Raw genomic sequence first — 24,890 nt, forward strand, 5'->3', positions numbered from 1 at the left:
AGCAACATTAACTACCTTTATATCATTTATCATTTCCATAACTTTAACCTATAGGTTTACCTGCTCCATCCCCACCCATCCAAGTGAATGCTCAAAAAAAAAAAAAAAAAAAAAAAAATTACTTAAGCCTTTCAGAATGTCTCTGAAGAGCATTTGGTGTTAAGATTTATAATCAATCACTTGATTCGAGTTTACTATCTAAATAATCAATGACAGAAAAATAAAAAAACTGAATTAGGAAAAAACACTTAAGATGTAAATGATGAATGAATACAAAACTTGATTTTCCATACCTTTGATATTTATGTTAGTGTATACCTGGTTGGGGTATCCTGTTCCGAATACACACAGAACACTACACTGTTTACACTAACCAGACTGCACGTGTGTGTGTAGTTAATAATAATAATAATAATAATAATAATAATAATAATAATGGTTCAGTTGTTGCTTTCTGCAAATGTTTTTTTTTTTTCTCAGTGGTTATTGAAATTCCTTGCAAAAAATCAATGTTTTGGCAATGTCACAAGTAAAATGTTTATAATTCTATTTCTTTGTTGTGGTTGAGTAAAGAAAAGTTTTCTTATATAATCCTTCTCAATGACAAGTAAAATGACTTAAACATTCTTATGACAAGTATTTATATTATATTACTAGAAAATAAAATGTCATAATTCTTTAATTAATTAATTCTTTAATTAAAATTTTTTTCACCCATTATATTTCTGTATAGCCTTTTTCAAGGTGGAGATGAAATAACAATCTTCATCACAGTTAAAATTTCTTCAAGCTGATCTATAGGTGCTTAAAAAACTAAAATCAATCATTAAATGCATTCTAAATATGACACTGCCTGAAACTGTTGACTTTTTCAGTAAAATACAGCCACCCATCTCTCACCCCCCCCACACACACACACACACAACCCCACCCCCAGTCAAAAATGTTTATTTCAAATTCATCAACTTTCTCTTTCTCCTACCACCATGCACCGACCCATAATGAAACCTTATCAATTTCTTTTCTAATTTTTTAGGAAAACCTTACCTTTTCTAGCAAGCAGTCATCAGAAAAAAAAGCAAACTGGGTATTACATAGTGCTCCACACCCCTAATTGGTCTCAGTCTCCTTTTTCATTTGCTGGGTCTACTCTCACTACCTCACTGTCAGCAGACAAGCAAGCAGGCAAGCAAAAGCCAGTGAATGTCTCACCTCTTTGGTCAGCAGCCACCTGTCAGCCAACAGTTATCAGGTAAGACTGAGGTTGTCTCATACTCTCACTGAAGATTAGGAGGCAAGTGTGGGAGAGAAAGAGGAGGTGGCGCAGCTAAGATGCAAGTAAGATGCAGTTTATCACTTAAACAAATAAAGACTTTGCTCTAGCAGCCTGGAACTTCGGGGGGAGTACACAAACTTGCCCATTGTTTTCACTGCAAGGAGCAACAGGTCTTTGAGTTTGTGTTGGTTTTAGCCAATCAAATACAAGTTAGGTGATTGAGATTATGATGTCAAGTGACCACTCCCACTGCTGATTTCTCAGTCTTTGCTCCATAATTGGTTCTCCAGAATTCAGATAAGGAGGTGAAAAATTCACAATTTTTCAGAAATAATGAATAATTACCTCTAAATTAATGAATTTTAGGAGGGGTACACCTTTTTATGTGGTATAATTTTACTTTTATTTAATTTTTCCCTTTCTTATTATTTTAAATGGTGTTACTTGACGTACTCTCATTAAACTTATTCCTTTAAAATGTAGCGTTACATAAAATATTTCAAGAAACAGATGGCAAAGAAAAGACAAACATGTAAACAATTGAAAACAATGGGACTGAATCACATATCATAAATACCTTGAGCCAAGAATCCATTGACAGTATTTAACTGTTATTGCCTCCCCCCCTTTTCACCTGGGCTATTAGCTTTTATGACAGGTATAAATCTGTGCACTAATCCGCCGCTCTTTTCACTGCAATTCTTTGCGATATCTCTATTCAAATTCACTTTTACCACTGCGGATCCACCTTATCTGTTCTTGGGTCACTCCCATTCCTCACACACCTGTGCTACACAGCATTCTGACCAATGTAACTTGGAGAAAAATGAACGTGAACGGAATTTTGCTTTTGTCAAACAACAGCTAGGATATTAAGGTCTTATTCCACAGTTTCTCTGTTATCACAAGTTACCATGACAACCTGGTTCTGATAAAGCAGTTTTCATACATTCATTATGAATTTTTCCAGTGATGGTCATTAATCGAGAAATGTTTTGAGCTGCTTGAATATCAAAGTGACAAAGATATTTACTAACATATGAGAAGATTTAGTTTAGTTTTTAAAGTGCAAGAAGTTCAAAAAATGAACTTTAGATCTTTGGTTAAAAAAAAAAACAATTTGAGTGATAAACTTTGCTTCTTATGTATACCCAGCACAAAGTCTAAACTGCTGTCTCCTATTCAATGTGTAAGATAACTGAACTTTAATATTGAATTATTGCAAAGACTTTTTCTTATCTGATAAAAATGAAAATGGATCGTGGGATAAGCAACAACTTAGCACAAGAAGCATTGAGATGTTTGTCAAATTTTCTATAAAGATAAGTTTAAACATTAACAAAAGGTTAAGACCTCGATTGAGGTGGCTTATCAGAAAATGACACTGGTAAACAGAATGTAACCCCACAAACAAACTTAAGAAGTTTAAAGTATTTTGTATTGAGAGAAGAGGTGTAGGTACACTGTAGTTCAAACTTTGTGCAAATGTTTAAAACTTTTAGGGCCAAGTCTTTACCATTCCTTTTCAGAGTATTTGTACAAATTGCTCAGTAATCCAATTACAGATTTATAAGATAAAAGTGTCAACCGCATGTCAAGCTCAAGTACCTGTGAATTCAGTCTGAGAAATCCAACATGACTGTTCAAATTAAGACCATAAATAAAGCCTTAGCCTTCAGATAATTACTTAAATGACAGTTAAAATTAAAAGTGCCACAGAAACTAATTTATATTCAATTTTTCTTAATTCCCACTTACCTATATTTTAATTCTAGTTTAGAGGGTAAATTTTATTTCATTCTGTAAGTAAATAATCTAATTATTATTAATGCCAGTATTAGTTGTAAATGAAATGATACATGCAAGTTTCTAACAGGCTTGATTCATCATCCACTAATTCAGCCACAATCAGTCAGCTTATTTTGGTAAAATTTGCATTTTATTGATTTATTTTTGTGAGGGAGGGGGGGAGGTAACCTAATCCCATTTAATATCTTTAGAAAAATAGTCTAAATTATGTTCAAATGGACCTCTGACAATGTCTTGCTTTTTTGGTCTCTCCAATTTTCTAACTCAATAGAAAATATGACCAACACCTTACATTGAAAAAAAAAAATCAGTCGCTGTGTGATTCAAATAAACACTTCCTAGAGGGATATATTCCATACAACACAACATTAATTCACTAATCTGTTAATCATATCAAATCACCTGTGTATTTTCAAAACAGCACGTCAAAACATCTTGTTCTTATTCTAGCATTTAAGGACATATACTAAGTACACAAGTTAACCTCATATAACATTAGTGTTGTTACAGTATCAACATGGCAGATAGTATTCCACATTTGGGTGGCTCAACTTGGTCACATTATGGTCACATTATTTCAGGTATCTGTTTCACAAACTTAACGTGTAAAGGTTGATCTCTTTAAGTAAAAACTCTCAAACCGAAACTTTTGGTCTCCTTTAATAATGGATAAATCTTTGGTAATCTCAAACACTTAAATAAATTTACCATTGAGCTTTTTTTTCAGTTTTTATACAGATCCACAATATTTTATTTCAGTGGACTACTAATGAATTTTCTTGAATTAAGTAATTTTTTAACAAATTGGTCTAAAAGGCCACTGCGTAATTTCCCGTATCTAACCAGTCCTGTCATCTGGGTATGGCTTGCCACTTTACTCACTGTCTGTGGCAATGGATGGCTACAGCTAAATAGACATCAGAATGCTTTTTTTCTTTTGGTTAAAAAAATCATATCAGGCTGAGACAGTGTACAACTCAGTCATTGCAAATGCACCCCTCCCTTATTAGATTAGACTTACATGTACATGTAACCTGAGTATATGATGTGTTAGATTGCATCAGTTGCATATAAAAATAATAAAACCACAATGGCAAATTCACATTTTCCGCTTACAATTATACTAGCATATGTTGACAATATTCCATAATGTCAATTAGCAGCAAATCCTTCATGACCTCAAAAATCTTTATTTAAAAAAAGAAGAAAAGATGATATAATATATTATTCCAAATGGGTGACATGTAACTGCACACATCAAAAGTGTTAAAAGATTTACTCTGCATCTCTGCATTCAAGCAAATTTTTAGCACATTATACTAGTATGTATTGAGAAGTGAGGATAAAGTAAATCTTGAACTTGTCATATATGACTTTTTAACTTTATTAATGCATTACAATACAATGTAAATATAATTAGACAATTAGAATTCATTTGTGCTGGTTAAAAGTTTGTTTCAATAACAGATTTTATCAACTGATATAAGTCCTTTTTCTACGTGATCATTGTAAATTTCAAGCTAAGCTATATATTTATCTGCACTGTCGTCCCTTATATATTGAACAAATGTGGCATCTTCTTTGAACTTTGCTGCTATAAAGTCAGCTTTATTCAGTCAAGTGGACCAACACAAAGGGATCTCCTCATGTCAGAGAACTTATTGTGAGTTTTTCACTTTCAAGACCCATCCTGGTGAAATAAAATATCTACAAAAACAAGTTTTCTTGAGAGAAGAAACTCAGGCACCCATTAAAAGAAGGTGAAATCTGAAATTCAAGTCACCTGAATATGTAAAAAAAAAAGTTTCTTTGATATCAAAGGTGGTAAGGAGACAACTATTGTCATGGGTTCAGATGCACTGGTAAGACAAAATTGCATGCAAACTAAAGAAGGTGAAATGGAAATTTAAGCCGAAAGTGCAAATAAAGACCAGGGAATGGTACGCTGGTCACAACAGATCACTGCTTTTACAGGGCACCGCCTTGTACCCTGGGCGTGTGCCTTCGTGAGGAAAAAAAATTGAACAAAATCTTTGATGGGAGTAAATAAAGAATTCACTCTCTGAAAGAATGGACAAATGCACCTTAAAAGATAGATGAAAATAAAAACTTTTACAATATAAAAGAATTCATTCTGCTAAAGAATGATCGAGTGCATGCATACACCTTTCATCATGATGAAAATACATCTTGAAATGAAAAAGATGCCAGATACATTTTCGGCAAATCTTTTTTTTTTTTACCTTGGATTTCACAGCTTCAATTCTTGTAGGTTTTGATGTTCTTTATGTTTCAGCAAATTACAGTTATTTTTTTAAGTAGGAAAATAATTCCTTTAAGACGACATATGGATTAAATACCATAATAGCTGTAAATGTTTCCCATCTTCTTTCTCAAAATAATTATCATGACAATAAAAGAAGTCATGTAACAGAATTGAAAATGAAGAAAAAAACCTGTATTACATGGTATCAAATGTCATAAAATTCTTGAAAAATGTGATGTGCCCACGAACTTTACTGACTAAAATTCATAGAGCCAGACATATGTTATATCAAATTCAGCCACCAATCCCTTTTATGCTTTTGTTTCCTTTTTCTTCAAGCTTTCTCTAAAGTTAGGGAAATCTGAAAACTGACACTACAGCCAGACTAGAAATGCCTAGACATGAATGCCCTTGCTTCAAATGGCATAAGAAAGTGGCAGTATTTTATTACTGACATTTGATTTTCGCTTTGCATGACAGAGTTTCAGTCAATTATAGAAAGGGGGAAACAAGACTTCTGATAAACAGCCTACCTGTAAAAAGCCATAATATATATCTTGAACTTTCCATCAGATTCTACTGTTCAATAGGTACATTCAGACAAGAAATAATTTGGACCGAAAAATAAACAAACTTTTCCTGCATCATACAACCAGAAATTGGTTTGAAATATGTTATTTGAAATGAGGAAGTGCTATGTGCCTCATGTGAATACACCTTTACACAAGTATATCCCGTTTGCACTTCAGGCATCTACATCTACATGCTTTTCATGACAAAAGTTGGACATCTTTAAGGTTTACTTAGTTCTTGTCTGAACTGTCTGTCTGTCTCCTCTTTTACCAGGCCATAAAAACACACTATTGTCTCCAGTGTCATTTGAAACAGGTAGATAAGTGAAAAGTAAACTAAAGACTTCGTGGGAGATAGTAAATGAGAAAAACACTTTTGAAATTTTGACAACACGGTTCTGAAGAAACATGAAGGGGAAAGTTGCTGGGTTGGAACTAATAGCCTCCCTTTTTTGTTGTTCACAGAGGTTTGTAACAATTCACTGATCAAAGTCTGCTTTGACTACAGTATGATGTATCTTATAAATATTTGTGTGTTTTCTACACAGAGAGTAATAAAAAAAATTAAACAAAAAAAGGAGAATCTCTCTTAAAAACATGCATGCATTATGTTTGACTAAATAGACCCCCCAAAATAGATAATAAATTTAACAAATAAAACCAGGCAATTGCTTTAAAGTCATAGTTAGGTGAGTATCAATATTATGATTGGTTTTGGTATTGAATCAATAAAAGGTGTATTGTTTCAGCATAAGGATTGTAATAAGCATGTTGTATTGTTTTTACACATATCTGTACATACAATTGAGACATGGGCAGCTTTCAACTCATTTCAAATATTATAATTTTCTTTTTTTTTTCACTTTTTGTACCCTTACATACACATCCTATTCCATATACATGTAAAGTTCACTTATGAATAACCATTTCCCATTTCCATGTTCAGAATCCTTATGTGCCGAGTCTGGTACTTGGGTAGGCCTGATGTTGCATCTTTTTCTCACAATTTACAAATGATAAACCCCCAAATTAATTTTGAAACTTTAAGAAGAAAATGACATGCTACTAACTTTCTTTTCTTTAAATCATTGAGGAAAATCAGGAAAATGCAATTTTATTCACCACTAATAGCTAAAAGTCCATTTGACACATGAACTAAGCCAAAGCAGTTCATTTACTTAATCCAAATGGCAATTTATTGAACTCTTCAAACAACTGAATTTCTGTCTAAAAGGAATTTCCTCATTCAATTTGACCAATCTGAAAACTTCAAAAAGTTATGATTTTAATTTATCAAACACATGCTGTCACCAGTATGAGTACAGTCAAGTTAATTGTTAACGTATAAAAAATGTGACCTTGTTTGACCACTGTCACACTGAGCTGAACATTCTTCCTGGTTAAAACTGTTCAACAGCTACAGGCACTTAAAAACTTTATTAAGAATAGTTCTCACAAATGTACTTAAAGTATGGCTTTTTTGCTTTTCAACTGCTGCATACATATACAATACATGGTTTGCTATCTGATCATTGTACATATTAAGATATTTGATGCTTTTCTGTTTCAAAAAGTTGAAGAATCTCAGAGTTTCTTTTTTTTTTTTTATTGTTGAAATGCCAGCTTCACAAATGGGAAACTCTTAACACTCAATTGTACCTTAATCAATTTTTATTCCAATTTGGGTTAGTACTACTAGTTGTGCATTTTGAATATATGTTACATGCTGTATCTTTTGAGTTTGGATACCATATGTTTTAGATATCTACCATATGTAACCCATACAGATTTATTTTTAAAAAGAAGCAAAAAAAATCATACCCCCTGGATGCTATTTATGCTGTATACTTCTCATAACAGTTAAAATTACCATTATTAATTGAGTAAAGATGCCAAGCCCCCACTTCTATAAAAAAATACAAAGAAACATCATTCATCCATAAAATTAAAAAGGAGGAAAAAAGCAGTTAAGCAAAATCTACCTTACTTCTGCTGGTGTCCTTTCACTAATTTATATCCTATAAACTGTAATTCAGCATGCAAAGTTTAACCCTGTCAATCAATGTCTTCTGAAACTCACAATTGGACTCTGGCACATCCACCCTCTCCACCAAAATTTACTTTTGTATCTTCTGCAATCTGAGCTAGCTGTGAAAATTAAAAGTCATTAACCGAAATAGGGGCAAAAAAAGTTGCCTGAAATTTATCCGCCCGGTAAAATTTTGTTACAATAGTGTGAACAACCATTATGCTCCCAGCCATTGAAAAATTTCTGCTTTGATCTGAAAGCCAGGCACAGCAGACGCTTTCAATGGTGGTTGTTACATTAAATGGTCTGTTTCTTATCCCAAATTCATGCAGTGAAATGAAATGTCAGTCTTGGTTTTTGGACTGTGTTTAACAATGATGTATGATGTGTCAAATTCTTGATTCGATTAGTTTATTTGATATTGCAATTTAATGCACAATGTTAAAAAAGTTTAAGAAAAGCTCTAACGCTGTTTCCCGACTAGCCGCAAGATGAACAATAAACAAGGCGTCAAGTAGAGCATAAGGACACAGCTTTCATTTCATTTAACAATAAAAAATATAACATCACGAATAAACTAGATTTCATAAAATTGTGAATTTTTGATACTGATACTATGGCTCAACTGTAAATAAAAAAACGTATCTGAAATTTTTTTAAAGCTAGATGTAAAAATTAAAGTCATTAACCAAAACAGGGGGAGAAATAGGAGCAGCAAAAAATGCCAATGTTATAAATAAAAAAATTTTAAAAAGAAGAAAGAAAGAAAAAAGAAAAGAAAAAATTACACTACCCTTTTGCCACAAATTGAAGGGATATATTTGAAGGAGAGGAGTCAAATTTCCATTTAATGCTTCAGCTATGGATTTAGTTTTATAGTAATTTAAAAAATCCAACGAAAACTTGCAATACTATTTCAAAAACATGAAAGACAACATGAAATATAAAATAAGCAGTCATATGTCCGCAAATTATTACACTCTTAATTAATTTCTTTCTTTCTTAAATCCTTAAGACAACAAAATTTCAAATGTGATCAAGAATTTCATATAAAACTGCAAAACATGTCACTAGTTGATTTGCTGTTTTACATTGAGCCCATTCTGTTTAACAGTCTATCCTTTTTCATTTCTTACAATCAACCAGAAAACAATGAAAAATGGTATGATAAACTATACAGAAACATTGTACACAATACCCTCACACATAAAAGTTAGCAATATTATTGAAAAACCAATGGCACTACAGATCTATACATGAAACATTCCCTATCCCTCTTGATCTGCAGTTTTAAATATTAATACAAGTACTTTCCTTTTTTAGAGAAATTTCAAGAACAGAAGTGACATCATTCAAGTCAACATTAATCAAGCTTTATACTTTTTTATTACGTAACTTCCAAATGCCATCATAAGAGTATTCAAATGCACCATAAGAAGAAATTTTAAAGAAAAAAAGGAAACCAAAAGAAACCAGGGAAGAAGGCTCATTACTGTGAGACAAAGCAATGAATTGCATTTCGGTTGTACAAAATTTAGACACTGATTTGAAAAAGATGTGTAAAGTCAGGTGTTTGAAGCTGGCATTCCATTGGCTTGCAGAGAAAATGCTTTTCAAACCTGTTTTTTGCAACATTTGGTGCCAATGATTTCTCTACTTTACATAAAACATATGGATTTAAATTTTTTTGCCAATTTTGATATTAAAAATTGTATGAATAAGCTTTTTTTTCTGAATCAATTATGTGATAATAATCTTTTATTGCTAAAAACAATAATCTCTAAGCTACTGCACAGGTCTTACTTTACATTTTCAGACCTCACAAATGAAGACCTATTGACAACTTGTTTGCTTAATCTAAGTAAAAAATAGAACAAAAGATTTTTCAATGCTCATATAGTGTATTAGTTTCCTATTTTTCTAGACTCCTGTCTGTTTCTGTTTTTACAAAATAATTTTCACTAAATTAAGCACAAAAAATCATATAATAATAATAACTTCCATTTTCTTTATAAGCTTGAGCACGCACTAAAAGAACATTTCTTCGTACTATGAAATTGAAAAAGGGAACTAAATCTTTGTCACATTTTTAATTATCTACGAATAAAAGTTAAACCAAGTGTAGAAAAGGGTATCTTAAAAATATATATATTTACAAGGCATTACTGAGTTTAGATCTCAATACAATGATGATCGGTAAGTAATGGAACATTAATTCCCAGGAATTTCAACAAACTTATGGAAAAATCTATTTCCTTTGTATTTTTTGCCCTTAAATCCAAATCGTTCTCTCTTTAAATGAACAATTAAAATGAAACTCACCTTCTTCCAGATCACATATCTTCATCATGTTCCCTACAAAATTTCCCCAAAGGGCTCTTATATGAATTTTTTCCTAAAACAGACTCTACCAACCTATATATTGAGATAGTTAGTGGCTGCTACGTAACAGATCAGCTAAGTCAATCTCACAGACCGCACAAACAAGTCGGTGGGCTTCAAAGTAAACTTTCTATTCTTCTCCCTTCATTTTGACTGGTGAAACTGAACCTTCCCCAGACTCCTACGCTTTCACTGGGGACATTCCAGCGTGAAAGCCGTATGATCCGTCTACCGTAATTCAGCTCCATTTGTATTCAGGTGCATGGCCCCTCCTTTGTCAGAATACCACAACAACTTTCCCTTCAACAATTGCCCCTATCTATATATGGCAATCATATCATGATTAGTTGGAAAAGCTATAAACTGGAAGATGAAATTTTCAGATACATCACCAGTATAGAAAATTTCCCCTTTTCAAATATCTGTAACTTGATAACAAGATGAGGCTTAGGCTGTATAAAGAGCCCATCAGGATTGTTGTTTGCCCCCCAAAGGTTATTTAATAGAAGAAAGTGATCCCAGATCATTAAGTGAAATTTAAACTATCCCTACTTCTCTTACAATACCTGGATGTCTGCAATTTTAACACCTTTCTAATATGTAATTGCATCACCAGATTTTATTAGATCATACCCTAAGAAATATTTGAAATTACTGCCAATTAATTTCTCATACAACCCACTCGATGACTTAGTCAGTCCTTTTAGACTTTCTAAATATCAAATTCTGAAATTGGTTCCTTAAACTTTGTAACAAAGGAGACATACATAGGTTTTCTCATGTAACAGATTTGGTGATCATTTTCTCATTTTGCTGTAGATGAGGCAAAACCATTTATCATAATCATTGGTAGATGGCATGATGTGTCCCAAATGACCAACAACAGTTGTATAAGAGAAAGGTAGCCTACCCAACCTGGTCGCTATGTCATCCAGGCCTCACTCACTCACTTTCATGTCACCGCTGGCAGTGGCTTGATGGAGGCTGAGTTCCCTGTTGTCACTTTATAGGCATCCCCGCCTCCACACATGACTGCTTCAACATAAAAACACTGATCACATTTAATGAAAATGACTGAACGTTTTGTCATGGGTTACAATCGTGTCATTCGACTAAAAAAAAAAGTGAAATTTACCAGACCATTTCATGATTGAATTTTAAATAGTGCTTGCAAAATTGTCTCCTTTTTATCTCTCCTTAATTTCAAACACTCTTAGGCTGAAAATCAGTGAAGGGCTCCAAAGTGGTTAGGTGACAGTGGTGTGCTTTTCTGTAGCATGTATTAATTACATCAAAATTCCACACCTGCCAATAATGCTCTCCCCTGCATGCAGCCCGTGTTCGAACACTTCCCAACAAGTATTTAAATAGCAATCATAGGACAGGACACAAATGACTTAGGCTACTGAGAGAGAGACTGTCACTTGGACTCCTGTTGGCCTACGGCAAAAGACGAAAGTTTTCAATTTAATGTCAAATTAAATTCTGCTAATAGTTTTTTAATGACACATCTTACAATGGGTGGGCTAACAGGGCAGTGAAATTGCTTCCTTGCCTTTTCTTTGACTAGATTTGATTTCTAAATCAAGGTGTTGTGAAGAGGTTATAGAAGTTTTTAATCAGATTCTTTTAAGTTTTATCCCATTCTTTTTTCTCTAAAAAAGATGAAAAATATGCCAACTTTTAACAGACTAAAATATGTTGCTGATTTAAAATCAATAATCTTAGAAGTTAGCAGTGATCTAAGTAGGAGCATTTCATAAAGTTTCAATTTCTAACAAAACTGAATTTTGAAGTATTAATTTTGTCTACTATGAGGGCTTGAAGATGTAAAAATCAATCAATCAATCATCAATACTGACAAAAATGTTTTCAGGTCTTGAGACATAAAAATCTCACTTTTCCTTCAAGCACTGGAGTTTCAATTCTTGAACTTCGGTTAACAACCCCCTAGTGCCAAGTGCAGAAAAATGATAGTAAAATTAAAAATCTGTGAATACCAGTGCCAAGGTTTACAATGATGGATGTTTGCAGTAAGAAACCACATGCAGTATCGAATGTACTGCTTTTATACTACAGTAAACCTCATTTTCATAGCTTCAATGAGATAAAAGGACCATTCTGCTCTAAAGACTGACACTTCTTTAAAAAGTGAGATCATCAAAATATCCTTTTCAAAGCAAGTACGGTCAATACTTGTTTAGTGACTTTGTGCTTAGTACAATTAATCCTCACTCACCAACAGGTACAACTGTAATCTTTTTTCAAGCTAAACAATTTAAAAATAAGATAAGTAAATGTCATATTTTTAATTAATAAGAGGAAAGAATTATCTTAAGGTGAAAGAAAAACAGAAATTATTTGAAAGGTTGGAAAAAAATTTACCCGTTAATATATGGAACAGGTATTTCAAAATTTACAAAAAAAAAAAAATAGAATGTTTGTTATTCTGCATCCAATATAAAATATGAAACAGCACTGGGTTAAATGAATTTTGCTGAATAAATTTACTTTTCAGACAAATCTCTCTCTCTCTCTCTCTCTCTCTCTCTCCTTGATTCAGCCCCAGCAGGAACCTCTGTCAGTAGAAACTAATAAATGCACCTGTGGCATTGTGTAAAAATCTTTTTTCTCTATTTCTGGAATGCAATAATTTCTAAACACAAACCAGAAAGACAAAGCACCTGGGATACAATTGAAATGCCCCACTCTACTGGCTCAAACAAGCGTAAAGTCATGATATATTAGTTAAGATGTTTTTCAATGAGTAGATAATGAGAATTGGCAGCTGGACAACGAGTGAGGAAATGTGGTGCTTTTACTATAAGTTTATGGGCAGACAAGACTGATGAGATAATAGAAATCTTGTGACAGATATATTGTAAGAGAAAAAGCCATCGTCTACTCTTACAAGAAAGCAAAGGAGAAACTACATATAGAATCAATAAATATGTGACGCCTGCTTCTTCACAGCTTCAGTGAAAATGTGGACTGTAAAATTACTTTTTTGTGTATTGAAAAATTAATTGCTTCTAATTTTTTATGCTAAATCACTTACCTCATTTTGTATTGGAAAGTCAAAAGGTTGCTTGTTGTTGCAGTTACAGCAATATTTTCTCCTTTTCTTTCTCTTCATTTTCATTTTTTCCCTTCACAGCTGAAACAACAAAATAAAAAGCCATGAAATATTAACATTTTTTCAGAACCAGGAAAAAAAGCACATCAAAGTCAAGATTTTTATGGATAACATGAGATTGAAGCAAAAGTCTTAATGGATTTTCTTTCACAGTAGATGTGAAGTTAAGTGCTATACTGATACATCTGAGTATACTCCCAGCATTTCCCTTTCCTTGTTCGACAAATGTACTTCCTGAAGAAAAATGTTAACACCTGTACCGTTGAAATTAATTCATCAGCCATAGAAACTAATGACAAGAGCTGAATGACAATATTTATTGAGAGCCTGGCAAGGAAGACTTTGTCAATTGACTTTTTAGTTTACTCATGCATGGAAATTATTGCAGTTCCAGATCCATCTTCTTTTCATTTATTGATGGATGTTTTGATGATTGTTGATGACTTTTATTGGGAATGACCAGTTAATAATATACTCAATCATGAGAACTTTGAATATTTTGCAGACAGTACAATTTGCATGTCACAACTTCCTTTTATTCACAGCTAGAATAAATAATTGGCAAAATTTAACTTCATATAATGAAATTGAAATCATGTATATTTGTTTCTTAGTTAATTCTTTCATTTTTCTGCTTTTGTTTTCAATTAAATGTAAGTCAATGGCAATGAAAAGAACTGTCATACAAATTGTTTTTATAGTTATAAATACTAATAGAAGAATAATTCTAGCTATAAAGTACCTTGAATTTGAACTAAATCATGCAATGACAAAATTAAATTGGCTAAATAAGCTCAATAATTTACCCTTTTTGGTTAAATCAGAATACTTTTAGAAATAACCTTTTATGAGACTAAAAAAATGAATGAGAATCTGTATGAGATGGGGTTAACTTTTCAAAAATAAGGGTGAAACTTTTTGGGCAGGAAATGTTGTTTTACAAAAGTGGCATGCATTCAAAACATGGTGAATTTGTATAATTGTGCAACGGACTGTGATTCAGTAGCACCTACTTATAGATATAAGAGAAAACAGCCAGAAAATTTGCTATGAATAAATTCTGTCACTTTTTATGTGTTGCCACACTGAAATTGTACATGCAAGTTTACCATATTACTTCTTATTCCACTTACACGGCTATCTCATATGATTAGGATTTGACCCTCTTAATATGGCTGTTGAGGTTCTGACACTGCCAGTCTTGTAGGTCGATCTCCATTTGATCTGAATACTAGCTGTTATGTTTGAAAAAAAAAATGAAATAAAACACAAAAGCAAACATTGAAACATATGTTATTGTGGATGAAATGCTTCATGTATTGGCATGCAAGAAGAGTCAACTTTATTGATTTATCTGTTACATTGATAGATATATAACCAGAGAAAGGTCTCCGTTAGCCGTAAAATATTTCTGGCAATAAAGTTTGCGTTCAATTCGGCGGTTATGAAGCATGCATAACATACATCAAAATCTTAAATACCTGGGACGAAAGACAAACACAATGAGCAGTCAGATCTTTGGCGAATTTGTATGCTGCGACAATCGCACCTGTCGCACTTCTTATGACGTCATCAAAAGCAGTGCACAATACCTGACAACTGTGTCAACATCCTACATTTCTCTAGTCTTTTATTTAGGCTACGAACATCGACTGACAAGGAATGTTCTATAAGTGAGCATTATGTAGTACAAGACCAACTGGTAATTAACCAAAGCACAATGGGAGCTTCCTGTAGTAGCGACAAGTCTACAGGTACTGGGATAGCGTTTTAGTTGCGAGATAAACTCTCTCTATCTCTCGTCGCCGCAGTTTTCGGCCTCACCTGTTAGCTTGTGATTTATCTCGTAATTTAGGATATATATTTCTTGTCTCGGTTTTTGGCCCAACAACATGTTCATACCTCACATACATGAAATGGACTACGTGTATCAAATTAACGCCTTGCATTGACAAAGCACTGATACTATCAGTGATAGTGATCAGATAGTGCTACAGTCACGTGTAGAGTTTCATTAATATGAAATGCATTACCCTTTTTACAGAAATATCTACGCTTGAAAAGGTCCCGAAATTTAAGATAGCTTTAGTGGGTAAGTAAACAAATTTTGCTTTTGGTTATAATTAAGATACAGTATTTGCTAAATGTGCTTTGAAAATATATGATTATGAATATTTTCTACAAATAATCATAATCAGGTATGTAGTGTAGTAAAAAATAAGGGGTAGACAAAGAATGATTTACAGGTAAATGTTAGGCTTGCCTAATACATGTTGGTACAAATAGCCAGTTCCACATTGACAAACTTGTCACCAAAATTATACTAGTCTTGTTAATTACATTACAGTAGTTATCATATTTTTCAAATTTTTATTTGGACTTATTTTTGTGTTCCATTTGAAAATAAGCAATTTTGAGTGAAGTTTTTATTTTATTTAGCAGTTATCAGTAAAACACACATCTGAGATGTACCTGTACATGTACATATATTTTGACTAGCATATCTAAGATCTAATAAACGGATATATTAGATTTTAGGGCATATGTACCCAGTCAGTATGTGGCTGTTTGTTGAAATACAAGTACATATAGTGTGTTTTTTTTATCATAAGGTGACACTGAAGTAGGGAAGAGCAGCATATTCCTCAGATACTACAAAAACCAGTTTGACTACAGCTACAGACCTACAGAAAAAGTAGACATAGGTAAGCATTCCTGCAGGTGAGATGTTTAAGTCAGCAGAATCATATCATTTTCATTTCATTCAAATTGTCATATTGGCATCATATTAAAAATTTCAATCATTTTCATGCCTCATGGAACTGATATTTTTTCAGATCACAAACCTGATGCAATTCTGGTAAATGATGAAGTTTAATTTCATTATAATTCCAATGTCAACACAAGAGGCATTGGGCTATATATTCCACTTTTGCCTTCATTTGCAGACTTTGCTGGTGTGCTGTTATTTAATTACAACCATTCACTGCTGTACTGCTCTTCTCAGTCTATTTTACAAAGCTTTTAATTTTCCTCAACCACCATATAAATATAAAAGTATAATATCTAGATTAAGAATGAATAAAACCACAGTGGTATTTTTGTTATTTTAGATAATGTAGTAAGGAAGATCAACATCCCAGAAAATGCAGTCATGTCACTCACCCTGTGGGACCTGCCTGGTAGAGAGGATATGGACATGAGGAAAACTTACTACAAAGATCTTGATGCTGCTATTGGTAAATAATTAAATTTTATTGTATTTTTTAGGGATATACATATTTATATATCAATGTTTCTACAAGATATCACTGTGAGTTTGAGAGTCTATTGGAAATTTTATTAACAAACATGCTGATACAGGGCGAAAAATGGATTTGCTAATGAGAGTCAGCAAAACACTTGAGTACTTTTAAGCCAGGGTGTAAAATGTACATGTAGTATGTATGTAGTTTTTCTTTATATTTGTCATTGATTTATAATTTAATCTATGTCAGTCCTTTATAATTTCAAAACTATTGTTAAATTATTCATTAGATTTGTGTGTGTGTGTGCATTTTTATAAGAGCATGCTTGGATGTGTTTACAATGTTGTTTAAGAGCTAGTTTTTATGATAACATATCCTGCCCCTGTGTTATAGTTGTGGTAGACCTCACAGACCCAGAACAAGTAGAGCTGGCACCATCATGGCGCCAGGAGATCATCAGCAATGCCACATTCACCAGAGAAAAAAAGACCAAGCTTCCTGGTGGTGAAGAGGAGATAAGTGTGGAGCTTGTCCCAGCTTTGCCTGATGACATTCCAGTCTTGCTTTTAGGGAACAAATATGATTTGGTAAGCTGTCAGAATTGGTTTGTTTGTGATTACCAGTAGTCTTTTCGGGTGTATGTACTTTCGTTATTGAATTAGAACCTCATATTTAAGTCAAGTCACATTTAGATTTTGACAGAATATCACTTGGCTTTTGGACAATATCATTTAACAACATGTAGCTTTCTTTTTACCAGATGTCATGTAGATAGTAAGACATAAAACATAACAAAATTAAACCATGCTAGAAGTCTCCAAAGTTAAAAAGTTCCAAGTACTGGCTGGATTTCATAAATTTCAGAAAAAAAGGTGAACTTGACTTACATGATGAAGCAAACAATGGCAGTACTGTTCACATCCACATCCACAAAAATATCAGTAAAGTTTGCCTGACTGTAGCCAGCAGAGTCAGGTGTTAATCTACATGATACTGTCACCTGCAGTTGAAATTAAACATAATGCACAGACATTAAGTTACAAACAGGGATCAGATGAAATAATAACTCGATCCCTACTGCTCTCACAAAGAAAAACTAAGCACTTTCATTTCTATGTGACAGACAACATGTAAGATTGGCTATGATGTCACTGGAAGGTCAGGTGAAACTGGTTATCATGAAACTGCTATTTCTCCATAGTCTGCGAAATTATGAAACAGTGAAAAAATAACAGTAAAGGACTTAAAAATGAAGAAAAAAATGTTATTTGTTCCCCAATTATTACAGAGAAAAACAAATTCATTTTTATGTACAGACACAGATATGTCTGTACATATTGCCATCACCTGCGTCTGTCGTCGCCGTCGTCGCCGATGCCGATGGCGATGCCGTCGCCGTGCACTTTCACTGTAAACACGATAAGTGGAACACAGTTTTATTTTTTGGTTTTATATTTACAGAGCTGATGAATATTCATAAAACGCAGGTCAAGTTCGAAAATCAGCAAGATCGGGCCATTATTGTAGAAGTTATGCTGTTTTATCACTTTTCAGCATATATGCAACCCTGTTAACACATTTTAAGGAAAACCGATAGGCCTGTTGTCATGAAACTCACAAAAGTAATCAAGCTTACTAAAACGCAGGTCAAGTTCCAAAATTGGCATGATCGGGCCACTATTTTACTAGTTATGCTGTTTTTATCCTTTTTTTCAGCATATGTGCAACACTGTAAACACAATATAAGAAAAACCGATAGGCCAATTGCCATTAAACTCACAGGAGTGGTCAATCTTACTAAAATGCAGGTCAAGTTCAAAAATCAGCATAATCGGGCCATTATTTTAGAAGTTATGCTGTTTTTTCACATTTCCTCAGATTCAATTCTTAGGCATGTTAACAGTCTTATTATTTTACTAATAAGATACATTAAAGTGTTTGTTTGACATTTCCTGCATCTTTACAACATTGTTAGTTGATTATGTAAAAATGATGGTAAACTTTTTATCGTGTATTGTGTAAGAAAGTGTCAAAAATGGAAATAAACTCATATCATTGCAGTTTGTCAGATTCAATCATTCACTATGTTCAGAATCTGAGAATGGAGGAAATTGGACATTTAACACTATTCTATTGATATTTTTCCCATCTCATCAATTATCTTAGTTGATCATAAAAAAATTTCAGTAAACTGTTTATTTTGTTTTATGTTAAAAAAAGTGTTAAAAATGGAAATAAACCCATGTCAGAACAGTGCTGTCTTGTTTCACATTTCCTCAGATTCAATTCTTAGGCATGTTAACAGTCTCATTGTTTAACTAATAAGACATGTAAAAGTGTTTGGTTGACATTTCCTGCATCTTTACAACATTATTAGTTGATTATGTAAAACTGATGGTAAACTTGTTATGGTGTATTGTGTAATAAAGTTTCAAAAATGGAAACAAACTCATATCATTGCAGTTTGTCAGATTCAATCATTCACTATGTTCAGAATCTCAGAATGGAGGAAATTGGACATTTAACACTGTTGTATTGATATTTTTCCCATCTCATCAATTTTCTTAGTTGATCGTATAAAAATGGCAGTAACCTGTTAATTTTGTTTTATGTTTAAAAAATTGTTAAAAATGGAAAAAAAAAAAAAACATTTCAGAACAGTACTGTCTTGTTTACATTTTGGCATTTTCAAGTTGTGACTTTGAAGTTCCATGGGCCTGAAGACCTTTGCTAGTCACATTTTCTGAATATCCATGATGCTAATATTTTATTATTAAAAATTGATGGTCATTATGCTGTTAAACATTATGTCATATTGCATCAAAATTTGAAAAAAATCTATTTTGGACACTGCTTCCATGATGAGCATTTAAGAAAAACCATGTCACTTACTGTTCTCAAACAGTACAGTAAATATGTACAGATGTGTCTGTACATATTGCCATCACCTGCATCTGTCGTCGCCGTCACTGTCACTGGTGCCGTGCACTTTCATTGTAAACATGATAAGTGGAAGTCAATTTTACTTTTTGGCTGTATATTTACAGAGCTGATGAATATTCATAAAATGCAGGTCAAATTCGAAAATCAGCATGATCGAGCCATTATTGTAGCAGTTATGCTGTTTTTTCACTTTTCAGCATATATGCAACACTGTAAACACATTTCAAGGAAAACCGATAGGCCTGTTGTCATGAAACTCACAGGAGTAATCGATCTTACTAAAACGCAGATCAAGTTCGAAAATCGGCATGATCGGGCCACTATTTTAGTAGTTATGCTGTTTTTTCATTTTTCAGCATATATGCAACACTGTAAACACAATATAAGAAAAACAGATGGGCCAATTGTCATGAAAGTCACAGGAGGGGTCAATTTTACTAAAATGCAGGTTGAGTTCGTAAATCAGCATAATCGTGCCATTATTTTAGAAGGTGTGCTGTTTTTTCACATTTCCTCAGATTCAATTCTTAGGCATGTTATTAAACTAATAAGATACGTAAAAGTGTTTGTTTGACATTTCCTGCATCTTTACAACATTGTTAGTTGCTTATGTAAAAATGATGGTAAACTTTTTATCGTGTATTGTGTAATAAAGTGTCAAAAATGGAAATAAACTTATATCATTGCAGTTTGTCAGATTCAATCATCCACTATGTTCAGAATCTCAGAATGGAGGAAATTGGACATTTAACACTGTTCTATTGATATTTTTCCAATATCATTAATTTTCTTAGTTGATCATATAAAAATGGCAGTAAACTGTTAATTTTTTTTATGTTAAAAAAGTGTTAAAAATGGAAATAGACCCATTTCAGAACAGTGCTGTCTTGTTCAAATTTGATGTTGAATTTGCAGTTTAACATTATGTACTTTTGCATCAGAATTGGCAGTAGCCTATTTTGTGCATAGTTATTTCCTGCTTTTTGTCTGTACATTTGACAGCTTTGCTGCCTTGTTCAAAGTTAAAAATGTTAAAACAGCATTGAAAGTAAAGACAAATCCCACTCAAAAAGGAGAGCATTGAAACTGTTTGGCACATTTATCTTGGAGTTTTAGGAAATTTGGAAAGAGGTGGTGGTTTTGAAGTTATTGGAGTGCCAGGTATAGACTTTAGAGATCTTGAAACTGTTGCAATAACAGGATATTACATTTTGGAATTGTAATGCAGGGATGGCTTGAAACTGTTAACATAACTGAGGTTTTGGGAAAAAGTAGGTCAGTTAGTTGTGAGGGATATTCTTGTGATTATTGATTTTTTTTTTTTGGGGGGGGGCGGGGGAAGTGGGGATAGTGTCAGAAGAGATGGCTTTGTAACATTTAGAGATAAAATAAAACAGAAAATGCACACAAACAGAGCAAATTAATAATAATAATAATAATAATAATAATAATAATAATAATAATAATAATAATAATAACAGAACATGCGCATGCCTGATGACAGGTCTATGAATCCCCAAAGTTTCACCTTCTCACTCTAATGGTCTTGGAAGAGATAGCAAAAATCACTAACACACAGACTCACTAACAGATGCATAGATGGAAGGGTTTACATGATCACTGACTTTTGTTTCAAAAGCACAGGGATAATAATGTTAGTTGAATGTGAGTTCATATGTCAGAATGGTTTGTTAATTTTATTAATAGTTTATGTTGTTCTTAGAAGTTATTGTTGAGACTTGGATATGCTGCCTTCAATGTTTATAGATGTTTCATTTGAAGCACCATTCGACAAATAACTAAAACTAAAAAAAATATCTGCGCGTGTTTGTACTTGACTAGATCGAAGAACAGATGTCACTTGAAAAAGGAAGAAAATCTGCTGCCCAGTCTGAAATGAAACTTGCTGATCCCAGTGACAAAAATGAAGGAGAGTCCAGTGCAGATGCTACAAATGGCAATGATAATGGTGAAGGTCAAAATGAAGGTGAAGGTCAACTTGTAGATGACCAAGAAAGTGAAGCTCGAACAGAAAGGCAGTCAAAAAGTGAAGATGACAAACCAGAGACAAGTACAGTCAATGAAGATACACTCAACAGCAAGAACAACAAAGAAGATGAAGAAAATGATGAGGAAAAGATAGGAAAAGATGAGCAGCCTTTGGAAGATGAAAAAGGTTAATTTGTAGCAACACAATACTGCAATTATTTCTTTTAATCACATGTGTAATTGTAGCAGTGACTTGGGTGTTCATTCATATCTGCAGCATGGATTTAAATAGAATTAGTTTTAAGTTATAATTGTTGATGTTGTTGTTGGTAACATGCCATGCAATCTCCGTTATACTATTTATGACCACTGTATAAAACTAGTATCATTGGCTATATCTATTTTAATATGATATATTGATTCAATTGAATAATGCCAGTTTATTTTACTATATTATTTTTTTCTGTCAAGGTGACGAAGAAGAAAATATTGACCAAAAAATGGAAAAGTGGGAAAAAGAGAGGAAGTCTGTTCCACACATAACACTTGAGGAGCTGGAGGAGATGGAGAAGCCAGAATGTGTTAAACTACTGGAGAAAGTGGCAAGTGAGCATGGATTTGTTGGAAGGTAATTTTATTGATCACAATAGCATATCTTTTTTCAATTTTTTTTCTTTTGTTTTAATAATGCTTTTTGTAAAATCATTGCAGATCTATGTTTGACAAATGTCAGCCAATCAGATATTTTGATGTATTTTTGTCTTTATTCTTAACACTGACATAACAATAATGTTGAGCTGTTTATTGTTTCCTGCATTATAGAGATCTGCCAGGGACACCTTTTCAGTTTTATGTTTGTATTTTGGTACAGACATATATAATTTCAAAAGGTCTACAGTTCTACATATAAAACTTGACATTGTCTTTATTTTAGTGTGGTGGTATCAGCCAAGGATTCTGATGGCTCAGTTCATGCAGCAGTGCAGTCATTTGTTAGATACCTGTTAGTCAAGAGACTGAGAGACAAACCAAAGACAGAAGAGAAGGACAACAAAAAGAAAAACAAGAAGAAAAAAAAGAAAGGGGATAATGACTTTGAACCCCTAGCAGAGGTTGGAATCAAGGAGGTATGCATGTTTTTTTGGGCAGTGGAAGGCACACAATGTGATGTGTTTATTTAATTTGTCAAGGCAGTATCAAAAGTAGTTTGTAATTAATTTGTAAAAAGTAGCACATGTGGAGTACGTAGAGAGATGAAGTGCTGGCCAACAGGGACTGGCTGATAAGCTGAAAATTTTATGGCACAGACTGATTTTCAGACATTTGTTGGAATTCGGACCACTTAACACTCCTTTGACTGTAGTTGCAAACTGATTCAATAACTGTTTGAAATTTTTCAGATTTTTGCCAAGAATTTAAGCTCATGCCTTGTTTACATTTGTGATCTATCTTCTATTTTTTATTATCTGATTGTTTACCAGCAAACAGATCTGTTTTCACTCCCTTGATCTCTTAATTTTCCAGTTTGATGATCTGTTCAACAAGTGCAACATGCCCATCAAGAGGTCAGAGGACTTCAGTATCTACTATGAAGTACTTTTACATAAGTTTAAAGTGGCCTGTCTTGATGCACAGGTAATACAGGCTCTCAATGCAGACAAGCGTAGCCTGGAAGACTGTATTACTGGCCTGAAAGAAGCCATTGGAACAGGCAAAGAATTACAGGTATGGTGGATATTTATCGGCAGATCTTAGTTTTTGTTTGCATTTGCTTGACTTTGTTCCACACGCATGCATGTGAAAAAATCTTTTAACTTTCCCTGCCATAGGTTATATGCACATGAAATGTGAAGGAAAACATACAATTGTGAAATAAGTAATAAGTCACTTGCATTCCTTTACTGTCTTCGTCTTCTTTCTTGTTGTATATAAATCTTAAATTATGAACCATCTGCTATGTTTCAGATGGAGGAGGATGATGGTTTTGTCAAACTAGTCCTGACCAACCCTAGAATGAAACTCAAAGCACAGATCAGAGACATTCTGGATGTCTTCCATAAAGATGTGAGCTGTTATTTTTTATTATATAGTAATTAATCAGTGGGGTGATTTGGTTAAGATTTCAGAATGATGAGTAGTGAGTAGAAGTCATAGTTGTGAAGTGGTACTAGAATTAATAAATGTAGCAGTAGGAGTGCTACTAACACATATAGAAGTAATAGTGGTAATCCACAGTCTTCTTTTCATTTCAGTTTTCCGTCCTATGTAAAACTGTCCTCAAGGAGTGTCCTCGTCTAAGTGTAGCCTTGAAACATCTGGACGACAAAATAGCCACCCAGAGCGAGCAGGCCTGGGACATCATGACTGAGGCCGGCAAGTCCAAGAAAGATGTCCGAGACATTATGAACACTGTTGATAAGAATAGAGCAAGGATTGCCAGAACTCAGATGCTACTTACAGAGTGTCTGGATGCTGTCAGCAATTCTAGCAAAAAGATTGAGGCAGCTTTGATATGGTGAAAGATATGGCAAATTTCATTAAGTGCATGTACTTGTAACAAACTTGAAATTTTTTGGAACTGGACTTTTGAATTTTGATTTTTAATCACCTGGATTATCTTTCAGGAAAGATAAAACTATTTATCTATTTTGTTGAAATGTTTTGATATAAAAGGTCCTCTTAGATAACATTATTATATTTTATTAATACAGATTTTAATACCATATTATACACAAGAAAAATTTTAATTCCGTCTAGTGCATACAATATTTAGTTTTATCTTTGAATGGTATTCAGTATTTATCGCATTGATCTTAGCTAATTTTTTCATTGAATTCCGTCCTTTTTAATATCAGTGTTTAATCAAGAAGAGTTATGTAAGGCAGGTTTCACTCCTGCATGAATTATTTTTGTTACCATTTTTTTCTTTTAAGTTAAAATATGTGGCATGTCCTTTCCATAAGACTCTCGTACATTCATCGGCTGTATGGAAGATGGGAGAGTGAATGTAGAATGATTTCAGAATAGCTTTAGAATCAGGTCAAAAAAGACTACGTTTTGTTTAACATTCTTTTATATTATACGAACTTTGAATTAATTAGACTGAAGCTGGCCTTCAAATAAACAGATTTAGAAAAATAAGCTTGGTTTTTGCTCATATGTACTACCACATGATGGAATAGGACCTCAATTTTTTTCTCTGTTCATATATTATTTTACGACGGTAAAATACCCAAATCC

The 24,890-nt window shown here is 33.1% G+C and overlaps 2 protein-coding genes across 6 annotated transcripts in view; one reads left to right on the forward strand and one right to left on the reverse strand.

Annotated features, from left to right (window-relative positions):
• Positions 1–14,705, reverse strand: part of LOC106153274 (PR domain zinc finger protein 1) — a 28,977-nt gene extending 14,272 nt beyond the window's left edge. The window contains exons 1-2 of one of the 5 annotated variants that reach the window (XM_087017792.1): positions 14,604–14,705; positions 13,393–13,491 (exon numbers count right to left, since the gene is read on the reverse strand). Coding sequence is in view for 1 of the 5 variants with exons in the window: in XM_087017776.1 (XP_086873902.1) it covers positions 10,275–10,302 (28 nt within the window). In the remaining 4 variants the exon portion in view is untranslated. Of the gene's footprint in view, positions 1–1,047; positions 1,411–10,274; positions 10,628–11,244; positions 11,341–13,392; positions 13,492–14,603 lie in introns of those variants that run through there. The other 4 variants (XM_087017800.1, XM_087017776.1, XM_087017786.1 and 1 more) reach the window with 4 other exon arrangements.
• A 338-nt stretch (positions 14,706–15,043) lies between these two features.
• LOC106153276 (uncharacterized) lies at positions 15,044–24,789 on the forward strand. Its single transcript, XM_013527149.2, has 11 exons — positions 15,044–15,224; positions 15,515–15,562; positions 16,083–16,175; positions 16,584–16,709; positions 17,112–17,305; positions 21,504–21,837; positions 22,122–22,278; positions 22,585–22,777; positions 23,175–23,375; positions 23,616–23,714; positions 23,903–24,789. The coding sequence occupies exons 1-11, from the start codon at positions 15,191–15,193 to the stop codon at positions 24,167–24,169; spliced, it is 1,746 nt and encodes a 581-aa protein (XP_013382603.2). The 5' UTR covers positions 15,044–15,190; the 3' UTR covers positions 24,170–24,789.
• The last annotated feature ends 101 nt before the right edge of the window (positions 24,790–24,890 follow it).

This window comes from Lingula anatina, chromosome 1, assembly GCF_051362555.1.
Source record: "Lingula anatina isolate TDL-2025a chromosome 1, LinAna3.0, whole genome shotgun sequence".
NCBI lineage: Eukaryota > Metazoa > Brachiopoda > Lingulata > Lingulida > Lingulidae > Lingula > Lingula anatina.